Raw genomic sequence first — 14,096 nt, forward strand, 5'->3', positions numbered from 1 at the left:
AGGGACGATCCAGAAATGGTCATGAATGTCAGTTTAGAAGCTATAAGTTCTCAAATAAAGCACCTTTTGAGAATGTCAATGTTTGTTGGTAATTATCTTACAAAACTAGGAAGTATTTTTGGTTTATATATTAAAAGTTATGGTTGTTTATTGATTCTAGTGAAAAAAAAAATCGCAACTTTTAGGAAAATGCCCCGCGAAATCAGGCATTTTAGCCGCAACAATCACAAAAAATGCCTGCGAAATCTTGGAGGGATTGACTAACATTTTGGACTATAGATGCGCAGACTTTCAAGCAAGTTAATAAAATCTCTTCCCTCCTGAATTTTCGTATCAGTTTTGACTTAGTTGGAAGTTTAAAGCCTCATCGGTTTTCTCTGTCTTGGTAAGCAGACTCGTCAGTTCTGCCGCCCGTTTCCTTCTTCCTGTCTCCGTTTGCTCAGAGGAGTCGTTTACTTTTCTCTGCTTATCTTCCAGGAGGAGTTTTTTTTTTTTTCCCCTCTGTTACTGCTTAATGACTTGTCTGCAGTTGGTTTAAAGTGATTAATGGGAATAGATTGTTGGGTTTTTTATGAAGTGAGAATGACGGACGCGATGAAGACGCAGTTGCTCACCAGATCAGCAGACTGTTCAGGCGCACGCTGCAGCATTTTCTGCTTTTGTTAAAATGTGCCTTTTGGATTAATGCCAGGTGCTTATGTGTAGTGCCTTTTAAATTATGGAGATAAGATGACTAAGCAGTCAGGAAGGAGAGGGAAACGCGGACTTCTAATATGAGATACTGTGCAGGAAAAACAGAAAGTGGCTGTGAAGGCTTCGTGTCGGCCCGTCCCCCCCAGAGTCTCTCACCAGCTGTGTCTCTCCACGTCAATATGATGCCACTTTTGAAGGAGCATCAATATTTCATGTAAAGCTAATTCTTTCTTGCCTTTCTTTTCTTTTTTTTTTGCTCGTTGAAGACTCGGCCGACTGGAATTTGTTAAATTACCCCATCAGACGCTGCAGCTCTGCCTCTCGGTGCTAAGAATATCTCATCTAAATGATTCACTCGGTGACAGAAAGGGAGCAACCACTGATCGGGGGTGTTGGAGACGTAGTCTCACTTCTTGGATGGTTTGATCATTAAGCTAAACAAACACTCCTCTGGTGCTTGGGGTTTCTCTGCAGACAGACGGGGGGGGGAAGAAAAGCTCCAGTGTGATGTTGGATTAATGTTTTCAGTGTTTTGGTCCAGAAGAACTGGGTTGCTGCTTTGTGACCTGATTCCAATCTGCCGTCACTTAGTTCATCTCTCCATCTCTCCCATTTTTCATTTTTCACCCCTCAACTCTTCTTCTTCTTCTTACCAGGCGAATAGAGATGATTTTTAGCACTGATGAAATCTGGAGGATGAAGGCGTTGACAATAAATTGAGCTTTTTTAAAAATTATTTATAGATAAGGTACATGGTATTATAATAATAAAGCAATTTAAAGGGATAATCTGGTCGTTCTGTGGAGATGTCAACTTTAAACAACTTCAACCTTAAAAATATCATTGCATTTAATGCTGTTGTCTAAACTTTTAACATTTCACTGCTATTTTGACTAAATCTAATAAATTCCTGCCAGAATCAGCCCCATTTTGTGTTCGAAGTGCTCCACCTCCCTGCTGCTGCCTCTGCAAACAGCTACAAAATGTAAACAGTTGTTTATTGTAAAATTGACAGCATTAAACGCCTGAAAACTGCAAAAAATAAAATAAAAAATTGAGGTTGATCTCGGCTGCGTTCGAACCAGCTGTTGGCTCATCAGTCCTGACAGAATTAAATTAAAGTCATTTAAATAACCGTCTACAGCAGCTTAGATCTTTTTTTTTTTACTTTTCCACATTAAAATGGTTGGAATATTTCTTTAGTGACTTTATGATTAAACTGAAGCATCACAAATACCATTAATTTAATTAGTTTCCACTCACTTTGGCTGATTATAATTCTGAAATATGTCACTTCCTGTAAAATCCTCCATCTTGGTGCCGTAGTCTTGGCTGCGCACATTATTTTATCTGCCTCCGTCCACCTCAGCTGCTCCCACATTTATGATTTGATCTTTGAACTTTTTTTATAGCCGTTTAAATAATCTTCAGACTGACTGTACAGCAGCTAAAAGCTAAAAATTATTTAAGTTAAGACAGAATAAATATAATTTGTGAGGTTTATATTTGAATGTGCAAAAGAGAAAAGTCAGGTAAAGTCGAGGTGTGTTTCAGTTAATGGTGTGAAACTATGGAATGACCTGAATGATGATTTTAAATTGTTTTTTTTTATGAGTTTTGAAAGAGCTTTAAAATGTAAACTGATAAAATCTTACGCTGTTAGTTAGATATATATAGGTATTTTGAAGATATCTTGATAGGTTGTTAGGCACTTAAATAGGGGAGGCAAGAATAAGCTTTGGCTTCAGCCTATTCCTTTTTTTGGTAAATTATGGGTTTGTTGTCTTTTTATTTCTTGTGTTCAATGTTGATAATTTACCAAAATAAAGTGAATTGATTGATTGATTGAAAAGATGTGGATGTTTCAGCTGCTTCAGCTCAGCAGTTATAGGGACTTAAATGTTGATGTGGAGCTCAATAAAACATGATAATCCAGTAAATCTGTGATCCCTCGTTAAAATAAGAAATAAAATTAAGGTTTATTTGTTTATGTACATGAGGATTGGGAGGTTTCTGTTGAAACACAAACATGTAAATGCAGGAAAGACGATATATCAGTGAAGTCTCGTGTCGAGGTCGCTGTCATGCTGTCGCCTTCCATCCGTCCGTCCGTCTGTCTGAATGTGGCTCCATCTCCTCGTTGAGTGCGAGACGTTCGGAGTCGGATCACGTGACGGTTTCCCCTCAGCCAGCTTGTGACAGCCTGCTGATGTGAACTCGTCGAACACTTCAGCTGCAGCTGCAGCACCGGGCGCCAGCACTGCCACGGCAGCGCTGGATCGTTGGGTTTAGGCTATTTCTGGAAACCTCACTGGCTCTGCTGGCTCCAGAGAACGCTCTGTGTGTGTGTGTGTGTGTGTGTGTGTGTGTGAGAAAGTGTGGGTATCTGCTATGAACGTATAGATTTAGTTTAGTTGTGTGTAATGGGGTGGTTCATCCCTTTCAAGTAGGGAGTTGCACAGTAAAGAAAACCTGATAAAACTTGACAAAGACAATAAACCAGTGTTTCTAAATTTAATCTCATAACTGCATCAGCACACAGCTGCTCTCCTGACCCTGTTGTATTTTTCACACGTCTGTGAATCCGTTAATCTTCTAACGTTGCACTTCCTGTCGCTCTCGCTTTAATCTGAAAATTTATTTGTAACTAAATTGGCTTATTGGTTGCAGTTTTAAGCTTAACGTTAAACTTTTTAGGAACATATTATTTCTATTTTAAGGGAAATAATCATGACTAGGATTTGTTTTCGTCTACTTCCTGTGTGGAGGATGGAAAGTGACCAGTTCTGTCCTTTTTTGCTGTAAATTAATCCGTTTTGTCACTCAATTTGCAATGTTTACCAGTTTAATATTCCTTCAACGATTAGTTTTATTTTCCAGCTGTGTGTAAAACGTCATGTTTTGCTCGCATCAAGAAAAGCGGCTTCATTTTACTTGAGCCCATAAAACCCAGAGAGCTGTTTGTTTTTGTGGATGGCACGCTTTTTTTTTTATTTTGAGTTGCTTACGGTTGCGTGGCAACTCATTTACTCTCCACTCGCTCCGCCATGCGCTAATGACTCCTTCAGTGAGTAATGGACCTCCAGGCAGCTTCTGATTTGCTGCATTATTAGTGCAACATGGCCGTAATTAAAGTTCTAAATGTTTGTTTCCCTGCGTGACGTTCTGCGGCGCGTGTGCTGGAACATAAAGCTTTTGGTGTCCCACAGGTTTGGTGTCCCGCTGCAGCTGGATGTATCGAAAAAAAAACGATTTTCTGCCAAGATGAGTTAAAAAAAGTATGTTTTATCAAAAATACTTATCATTTAGAGGAAATAACAAGTAGCTCCTCACACAGAGCTGATAACAGAGGAATTTAACTTCAGGTGCCACAAATATCTTTAATTTAGGAAAATAATTATACAACTTTAGTGGAAAACACAATCTAGATGAGATGCATCCTGTCTGTAGAATCTGCTTTCAGAAAGATTTTATTTATTTTGTAATGAAAACTAACATCAAGAACCATGTTTGTTGTGAAATCCATCCACGAATGATGAAGGTCAACTTAGCTTTTCGACTCAAAGGCTGGTGAGAATCCTTAAATCTTTGGCAGCTTTTATATCTGAAGATCTTCAGCTTTATTTAGTCAAAGAGGATGAACAGAAGTGTCAGTCTTCGCTCTTTAAAAAAAAAAACTAACTTATTGTTTGAGGAGTTCAAGCCTTCAGGGTCAAATGTATGGGAAACTTTTTCTTTTTAACCAACATGTGTTGGTTCTGGTCTTTAAGGCCCATAAACATCCAACATTCATCACTGAAACAAAAAACCTGAGACAGAAAACACATGAACCAAGTTTTTAAAGGTATAAACTTGTAAAAACTACGTTCTGATGACTCTGTTAAAACCACAAGTCCAAAAAACGTTCTCGTGTTGCTACAGTTCTCCATATTTATCTTTGTTTGCTTTAAATGCAGATATAGTTGCCTTAGAAACTCTGAAACTACTCAGGTTGTTAGAAAAAGAATGCAGTAGTTTTCTAATGTTTTGAAATGTCTATTTTTGCCACATATTTATGAGCCTCCTGTGAAGGTTTTTCTTCTTCTTGGTGACTCCAGAATGGCTGTGGTGCTGATGCAGGGAGACAGATGTGCTGCTGAGGTGTGTGCGGGGGGACGAGGGTTCGTGAAGCCATAAAATATTAACGAATACAATGTTTCCGAGCTGATAAACAACCCAGATTCATTAGCTCTCACAGCTTATTACCTCCCAGTGAAAAACAACACGGTTTCCCTCCTTTTCGTGACACATTTAGGCTCGGAGAGGTGAGTCAGACTGAAATAATTCTCAGAGGAATGTGAGTCTGGAGCTATAGGAGGAAGATTTCTGACTCTGAGAGTTTTGGTTGTTTGTGGGTGGATGACTTGTTGCCTGCAGTGGAGACGGGGAAGTGCTGACACCGTCGGGTCGCCTCCTCCTGCCGAGGGGGGAAATGAAAACTGCAACCGTTTTATTTTCATTAAGCCTCTAAATGATGTTAACCTCACGTTTGCAAGTATTCTGAATAGTTTGTCTTTATAAAAATCAAACATTTTGTTCATAAAATAAATACAGAAAACAACCAAAGCAGCAGAAGTTTCTGAATAAATCTCTTCTGGGACTTTGTTACGGTTGTTTCCTGTCAGCTGAAGGAATGTGTGAAACTTGGTCAAAAACATGAATTAAGTGAATGCATATCACCCGCCGCCTTTCATGCCACAGCTTTAGCTCACAAAGGCCACAAAGGTGTGTGTGTGTGTGAGGATGACTCTCGGTTACTTCCACATCAGATCTCAGCTCAGTATCTGTAAATTTCACTGAGTTGCAGCCATTTTTGTGTTGATGTCGATTAGAATCTTGAAGTTTTCATGTTGTGTAATGTGTCGAGCTCAGAGGACGTGTTGGAAATGACTCTCAGCTGCTACCAAACGAAACTTTAGCTCTATTTCTACAAAATATTCTGTCGTTCTGCAGCACCAAGCACCTCGATCTCCCAGTTAAAGGTCCAGTTGATGTTTGCTGATGAAACGTGAAGCAGAAAACTTTGCAGCTCTTTTTTTAAAATGATGCTAAACTTTGACAGCGACCTTCAGCCGTGGTGGTGTTTATCTGTGAGGAGAAGCAACACACACACACACACACACACACACACACACAGAGCACATGTAAGGTGTGAGAAATGCACGTTTACCCAACAATCACACAGCAGATAAGACCACACTGATCAGATTTAGCACCAATTAATGAGAAGACGAACCTCAGCATCACAATCACAAGATGTTAAACTTCATAGTTTCCTGGATTCATAAGTCATATTGTAGCTCATTTAATAGACATTTACATTTAGATTAGGGTCCTAATTTTTCATTATCAGCTTGAACATCACACCAAAAACGACAGAAATTATGCTTTGTTTGCGTGATAAAACCGCTTTTCTTCACAGAGTTTGATGAAACATTGTATCACAATAAAACACCAGACTTGCTGCTGATTACATCTATAATTCATGAGTCAGCAGTGGAAATGTGCTTTTTTTTTTTTTCTTGTCAGCAAAAGCTGCTAACATAAAAACCCCGTCCTCCAGGATTTAGAAGACGTCCCCGCCCCGATCTGCGGCGCTCGGCTCCGAACGTGAACAAAGGCCATAAATATTCAGGAGCGAGTCAAAGATCGTTGGTTTTATTATTTAAAAACAGCTGTGCAGTTACAATTTTAATGCACCATCAAAGGGTAAATTGTGCATTTGTTGGGGATTGTTTTCCGAGTGGATATTTCGGTGGATGTTTATGATGCGAAGAAGAACAGAGTCAAAATAAATTTCAGCGCTTTAATGGTTTTTTATTTATTTTTTGTTTTTTTTATGGTCTGTAGCACGGAGGTGACTCTGAGAGTAAAAGGTGGAGGACATATTTAGGAGCCACACAGCAAATTATCACGTGATGTTTTGCATTTTATTTGCTTTAATTAGGTGAAGTGATTCTTCCCTTCAGAAAGCTCCGATTTAAAGAAGTTTATGAAGTTATTTGTAGTTTTATGATGCAACAAAAGGCTTCATTTGTTGGTGAAACAGTCTCCTGGAGACGACCTGATTGTTTAAATCTGAAGTTTTTAGTTTTCACAGTCTTAAACTGTCCTGTGCCCTTTAATGAGGGCCCTTTTAAAACTTTTATTTTACCTCCAAAAAAGAAAAAAAAAAGACCTTAAGACCAGATTAACTCGTGCTGCCTTCATGGTGGTTCTCTAAGAACTTAAATCAAAAGTTAATTATCAGAACAAAAGGTCTCTGTACTTGTGTGACGTGAACATTTCAGGTTGGATTTGTGTGTTTTATTCGGTGCAAACATAAATAATCTGTGAGACGTGCAACTGGTCATAAAAAGACTTCATGGAAGGAAATTTTAAGGTAAACTGATCTGTTGGGCTACATGCCCTCCTCTACATTAGTGGTGAATTTAGTTAAAAATATGAAGGACCTGCAGGTAAACCTCACCTGTATTTCATTAACAATCGGAGGGACTTAAAGGTTGTGTGTTTGGACTTGTTTGGCAGGTGATGTCCCAGGCCGAGGGCCAACAGAAGAACCTGGTCCACTCCATCGACTCTCTGCCCGCCAGGGGCCCGCTCTCGTGTCTGGATCAGGACCTGCTGCTGCTCAAAGCCACGTCGGCCGCCACGCTCAGCTGCCTGGGAGAATGCTTGAACATCCTCCAGCAGAGCCACAGCCAGGTGCCGCCGCCACCGCCGCCCCAGACCTCCCAGCGTTACTCGCACGGAGCCTCCTGCGGTGAGTCGGCCCCGACCCCTCCATCCTTACACGTTTGCAGGAAATGTTGTTAAATGTTGCATTTATTGGTTAAACTCTTACGTTGTATCATTTAGGTTTGTCATGGTTTCTTGTCTGTGTTTTTATTTTTCATCCATTTTTTTTTACATTTTTCGTCTCTTCAATGTTGTCGGTCGCATTGAAATGTCAGTTTTACCCTAAATGGTCCATGTGGTACGAGCATGAATGTGAAGTATGGAAATGGAGCGTACAGAACCCCTGAAAGCATGTTGGACTGTCCTTACTTGCATGTTGGGTTAAAAAAAAAAAAGGCCTTCATGTGAATGAGTAAATAAAACTCTATGCTTTTCTAAATCTCATTAAAGGATTAAATCTTTGCCAGGAAAAGAAACCTTCTGCCTCAAATACTCTGTTCAGTAACGTCTTATTTCTGTTCCTCTAAGAGCTCTGATCGCTCGAGGCCGGTTCTGTTGGCATCGACCTAAAAGATGATTCAGGATAAAAGTTTTTAAAAAGTGGACTTTGTCAGAATCATTAGAAACCTGTCAACCGTTGTGGACTAATTATGTTTCCCAGAGTAAGGATGGATGTTTATAATCCACTCCCAGCGTCCAGGTTGTTTCAGAACAGACCCTTTCAAGGATTGGTCCAGTAAATGAGGTTGGAGTTGATTTAAAGCTTGGTCTGTTTGTGGAAGATGCCCGAGGCGCTCTGTTTGAATTCACAGCAGATGCATTAAGAACTCCAGAGCAGAGAAAAACTGACCCTTCGTTCTGAAACGAAAGGATCCAGGTGGAAGACGTAGCAAACGAGAGACTTCTCAGGAAAAGCCTCACAGCCTGACAGAAATGTTTTTTATTCCCGCTAAAGATTCCAGTACCGGAGCGGGTTCTTTAATGATACAGTGAAGGACCTGTTTGGCTCATCGTTGCATCCCATTCAACATGTCTTCAGTGAAGTTCTGATCCTCTCTGTTTCTGTGGAGGATCACAGAACAGAAATGCTTCATCTCCACAGATCGCAGCGTTTGTGTCGTCATTCCTCTTGATGACGCCGATCTGTTTCATAAACGCCGTGTTTACCAGTCTGAATTCTCTGCTGACCGGCCAAACACATTTAGATATGTTGCTTAAAATGGGAATCAAGCAGAGTTTCAAACAGGATCTTTAAACACCAGCTGGTGATGTTTAAACGGGTTTATGAATTCAATGGAAAACGGTGATTGCAGCTCTGTCGGACCCTCTGTCTGATGCTAAACTTTCACAAACTGCAGGAGGACAGACTGAAGACCCGTTAACTCCTAATTTGACTTCTTCTTCACGCTGAAGCAAAGGGGCTGCAGCGGCTTGGTGGTCAGTGCTGCAGTCCGGCTGCAGGGTGGAGTCAGGGAGGGCATCTGGAGTAAAACATGGTGACCCCTGCAGAAAACCAGCAGCATCATTCATGTTGAAGCAGAGGAAGAGGGAAACTGTGTAATTTTAAACATTTTTCATTGGTTGTCGGTCTCCATGAGTCCGCCTCCTGCTTCTTTGTTGGTCCTGAGCTGGTTCTGGACCCAGAGCTGACCGTGGTGGAAACAGATCTGGTTCTGGTTTAGCACCGGAACCCATCTGGAGGTCAAGGGTCAGCGCCTGTTTTATTCATTTATTGACCTTTTGATCCTTTCTGTATGGTTTGTTTTCAGACTTTAGTTGCCTTTTATTAACAGATTAGAGCTAATTTAGGTTAAGTCAACATCTGCGGTTTCAACCTGTTTAAAGAAAAAACAACAAAATGAAAGGTGTTTGTTCATTTTTTACATGCGCCTCATTAAAAGCTAATGTTCTCATTTATTTCTCCCTGTAAGTGCTATTTGTATCTAATCCCTGACTCTGGGAGGTTGTTTCTCCTGCATCTGGGTGGGCTCGGGGTCCCGTTCTGTGCCCGTCCGTCCTGACTCTTTCTTGGTCTTCTTTTTGCGCCAGCCGCCGCCCTGCCCTGCACCTGTTCGTCTCACAGGGGGTGGTGCGGAGTGGGACCGCCGGGCCGCAAGTACAAACCTCTTTCCTTCCGCTGCCTGGCTGATGAGTCCCACGGGGGTCCGGCTGCTCCCCATATCCGGCATGTACCCCCCACGCCTCCGTGAGGACCTTTCATTGTTGGAGTCGGCGGTTTTGCGAGTGATTGGCGGTTCTTGTTCGCCAGCATGAGCTGCATCCTGATTGAATGCAGCTGATTAAAGGGGGTCCGGCTGGTCGAACGGGTCCACGTCTGCATGGGCAGGAGAACTTCATGGTTGGGTGTGGGGGGGGGCCCGAGCATGAGGTTGGACTGAGTTTGTCTGGCACGTTGGTTCCTCTGGTCTCCTGTTGCTGCTGCAAATCAAAGTGGAGAACTGAAAGGAGCTTTTTGTCCAGAAAAACCTGCCAGCCACAAACCAGGCAGCAGATTATCAGCTGATGTGACGGAGCTGCTCGCTCTCGCTCCTTGGATCCCAACCCCCTTTCTCCCCTCTGTCACAGTTTAAAAAAAAAAGAAAAAGAGCCTGAAACCACACTCAACCCGTTTTTTTTTTTTTTTTTTTTTAAACCAGCACATCAAGCATTTTCCTTTAAGGAAATAAAAATCCATAAAGGAAATTTACTTACTGTTCGGCCCCGCAGCCTAAAACCAACCACTAAAAGCAGAAGTACGCTTGATATTTTGCCTAAAGTAAAAGTAACGCTTGGGTTTGACGCCACGGTCCAGAAACATTTGACTCATTTGCTGCATGAAAGTCTCTCTGCTCTGTTTGACCTTTTGCCTTTTGACTCACCTGCATGCCTCCTGTCCAACTGTGTCTCCTGCACCATTGAGCTCCTCTTCATCGCAGCAGGCTGATGTTCGGAGCCACATTTCTGGTTTTGTCTCTTAATTGAACCGAGGCAATTAAAACGGAGCGTCAGTCGATAGTCTCAGCTCGACCGTTGCAAACTACACGCCCTCATTACATTAAAGTTTTCAGAATCAATCCAACACGCCAGCCTGACATCTCAGCGGCTCTGAATTATTTTCTTATAAAAAACCAGGCAGATTCTTCAGTTCATTTTGCACTTTTTGTTTTTAAACAAAAATGATAAAGCCAAAAGTGTAAAACTAAAAATCTACTTGCGTAGAGCTCTCCGTAGTTCAACATTTTGTTTCTTTTAATAGATTTTCAGCTCTTAGTCCGCAGCTTAAAGTGTTGCATTACAGAAGTAAAAGTGAGACATCTGAAGCAGAAGAACATCAAATTAATCATGTCTGCAAATAACTGGTTCCGTTCTGATCCTGAATAAATGTTACATCTCCGTATGAAAGTGTAATAAACGTTACACAGTCCATCTGCTTCGTCCTCGTGTCGTCACAAAAACTAAACCATTAGTTGTATTTGTTCCATATCACAAATACAGTCCACCAGTGAGTCAGGCCTTCAGCGGCGGGCATTAATGAAAACTAAAGGAATTAAAGTAATGCATATCACCTGCCGCGTTTTAAATGAAGGTCGTCTCTTGATGAGAACCGACAGTTTTGGTCAAATCTTGAACCTTCTGTTGTGAGAGAATCATTAGAGCTCAGAGTTTGTAAAACTGTTTGTTAGCTGTGGCGGTCGTCTTGAATCGGGTTGTCTTTAATCTCAAAATGTCAGAAGAAATACATTATTTTTTTTCCAAAACGACCCAAAAATAAACTTAAACCACAGGTGGATCACCTCAGTCAGTTTCACTGTAAACGTCTCGGAAGTGTTCGTTAACAGACCCCGCTCTGTGTGTGTGTGTGTGTGTGTGTGTTTGCCCTAATGCATCTGAGCAGAGACGGCCGTGGTGCATTACAGTGAGTGTTTGGAGTGTTTCTGCACCATTACCAGCACTTTGAAACAGGATCTCTTTCTGAGATGTGTGCAAGAAGCTTTTTTTCCTGTAGATCGGATGGAAATCTGAAAATGCATTACCGACGTTACATTTCATACTGAAGACCCCAAAAAGTCTCTTCTGAATGCAGTCTCGGTTTCACTCGGTGTTAAAAGCCTAAAAATAGCATCGACTGAATGAACGCGAGGCTGCGGAAGCTTTTTGTCTGATTCAACCTTTTGACTCTTCAGCAGCGCAGCTTTCCTGTTTTTGAGACTTTCAGCCGGTTCTGATTGTGTCATTTGTGGACGTAAAGTTCTCCCCGAAGCTTCTGTGAAGGAAACGCTGAACCGAGTGGTCTGAACTCGAGCTTTATGATGCTTAGGAAACATGTAGTTTCACTGTTACGATTAACTTTTATCATTTGTGATAAACCAGGATTTTCTTCTCTTCTTTACAACTTCTGACGTGACGCTCAACAGTCCATGGGCTTTAGATTTTCAGCCACTTCACTGAGAATTTACACCGTCAGGGATCACACATATATTATTGGTGTGCAGTTGTGTAAACGCACACCCAGAGAGTGCCTGAACGCACAAAACTAAACTCAAAAAGGAAGATTTCATGTAATTCGAAACAAAACCTGAAAATGCAAACCGTGGCAGCACCAAATACACGAACGAAACAGAAAAACATTTACGTTTTCAATCACTGCAGACAAAAAGAGAAGCATAAAGACGAAACACGTGCACAAAAACTACAGTGAAATCTAAACAAACAACAAAAGAATCATATTAGAGCACAAAAAATAACTTAACTTATTTTCTGTTTTGTTAAAAGGTTTTAAATGAACATTAACAGCTTTATTATCCTAAATCATATTAGTTTTTCTTAAATGTTTATATTTTTGGTTCCAAATTTTTTAGTTAATTTGCAAAACTTGATCTTGTCAATCTTGTCAAAATTCACACTTTAATGTTTTTAAATTTTGATTGTTTCTTCCTAATGAACGTTGAGTATTTGTTCAAACCAACGTCTAAAACGCGCCGACACTTTCAAGCAGCAGAATGAAGTTTTTCAGATCTACATGTTTCTGTAGATTTGATTGCTGCTGCTGATCCTCAGCTGAAATAATTTCTTCTCGTCTTGCAGTCGAGTTAAATCCTGACTGATCTGAAAGGACGCGGCTGAACGAAATATCCCGACGCCTCGGCTCCATCAGTCACTCGCTCCTTTAATGCCGAGCGTCAGATGTCGGCCTCATTTTGCCGATACTGAACCCCCGGACCTGGACTGTTAACGCTGCCCTGCTGTTTTTCAGATGGTGTTCCTGTGTGGACTGTACCGAAGTCACCGTCAGGCGAGCTGCTGAAGAACGGAGGCCTGACTCCCCTGCGATCGGCCGAGCCCTCCCCGGCCTTCAGGAGGAGGAGTCTGTCCCATGGTGCTGAGGTGAGTCATTTAACATCCTGGAAACCCCTAAAGAGGTGACTTTAAACCCCTCGTTGTCTGGAAACCCTTCACCGTCTCAGCCCTTAAAGCAACAAGGCTGATGAGTTTGTCTTTGTGAGGCTCTGTTGCCGTAGTAAATCATCGATGGGGTGAATCTGACAGCGTTGAGGCCGTAAAGATGTCTGCCTCACCTCTCTGTTGGTCTCTCGTGTTTACATTCGAGGCGCAGAAAGAGAAGCGCTCAGATAAGTGGGTCGCCCAGTGAGGAGGTGGGACCGAGCCGGTCCCAGGAGGCCTTCGTAGATTTCCTCCCTGCCTGTCTGCGGCGGAGCGTCTGGGCTGACCCCGATCACCGGCAGAAAGTTTCTTTCCTAAGACACGCCGCTGTTAAACGTCGTTTCCATGGATACGTACGACGACATATGTGCTTATATGAAACTTGAGCTCAAACAGGTGGTTTATGGTTATACTTCTTACAAGTTTTAACAGCTGAAGTCGATTTTTCAAAAGCTGATTTTACTTTTGAAGTCACTAAATGTCAAGATGGCCGCCGCAGCTGAGTGACCTGAGTGATCTCAGCAAACAGAAATTTGGCTCAAAGTCTGTCAATTTTTACAGATACTGAGCGAAAGTTTGATTTGGTTGAACTTCGAGGTCTCAGATCACACGAGATCAGCCTTTTACCCGTTGGTGTCAACCCTCTGTTAGCAAAATATCTCATGAAACACTAAATTAATTTTACTGAAACCAGTTGGTTTTACAGATGATGAGCTGAAGTTCGGTGTGGTAGTAGGTCTTTGTTTTGTGGAGTGTTAGTTTCATTCTTAAAGTTTTATTTTCTTACTTTGAAACATCTTCAAGAATCAAAAGACGTCTTTACGAGCTGCTCCTCATACCATCCTCTCACATTTCAGTTGTTCAAATCAGAAAACGTGTCGTCATTTGCTCCTATTCCTGATCTAATGGATCCTCAGCCGTCAGCCTTTCACTCCCAACCTGATTGATGGTTTTCCTCGGCTCTGAAGCCGAACGAACCGGATGATTTATGGTTTAGGAGTCGTCTCCTTCACCGCCACGCCTCCTCTTTGTCAGAGGTTACAGTGATTATCAGAGGCCCGTTAAATTTCTCGTGTCAGATCTTCTAATGAGCCGACCCAGAAGAGGGTGGCGTCTCTCCTCCTCCTTTCTGCCCAAACGCCACCGTGAACACACATCTGAGCTCGCAGCAGTCTGATCCAGTCACACTTTATAATCCTTTTAATGATCGCTTTGAATAGGCGGTTAAAAATATTACAGGGTTG

The 14,096-nt window shown here is 41.7% G+C and overlaps 1 protein-coding gene across 1 annotated transcript in view; it reads left to right on the forward strand.

Annotated features, from left to right (window-relative positions):
* LOC108240673 (oxysterol-binding protein-related protein 10) overlaps nucleotides 1–14,096 on the forward strand; it is a gene marked incomplete at its 5' end in the record, with an annotated part of 63,544 nt that overhangs the window by 32,753 nt on the left and 16,695 nt on the right. Inside the window, 2 exon segments of the mRNA XM_017424334.3 lie at nucleotides 7,261–7,495; nucleotides 12,665–12,795. Of these exon segments, the coding sequence (XP_017279823.2) occupies nucleotides 7,261–7,495; nucleotides 12,665–12,795 (366 nt within the window).

The sequence above is a fragment of the Kryptolebias marmoratus genome, linkage group LG5, assembly GCF_001649575.2.
Source record: "Kryptolebias marmoratus isolate JLee-2015 linkage group LG5, ASM164957v2, whole genome shotgun sequence".
Taxonomy (NCBI): Eukaryota; Metazoa; Chordata; class Actinopteri; order Cyprinodontiformes; family Rivulidae; genus Kryptolebias; species Kryptolebias marmoratus.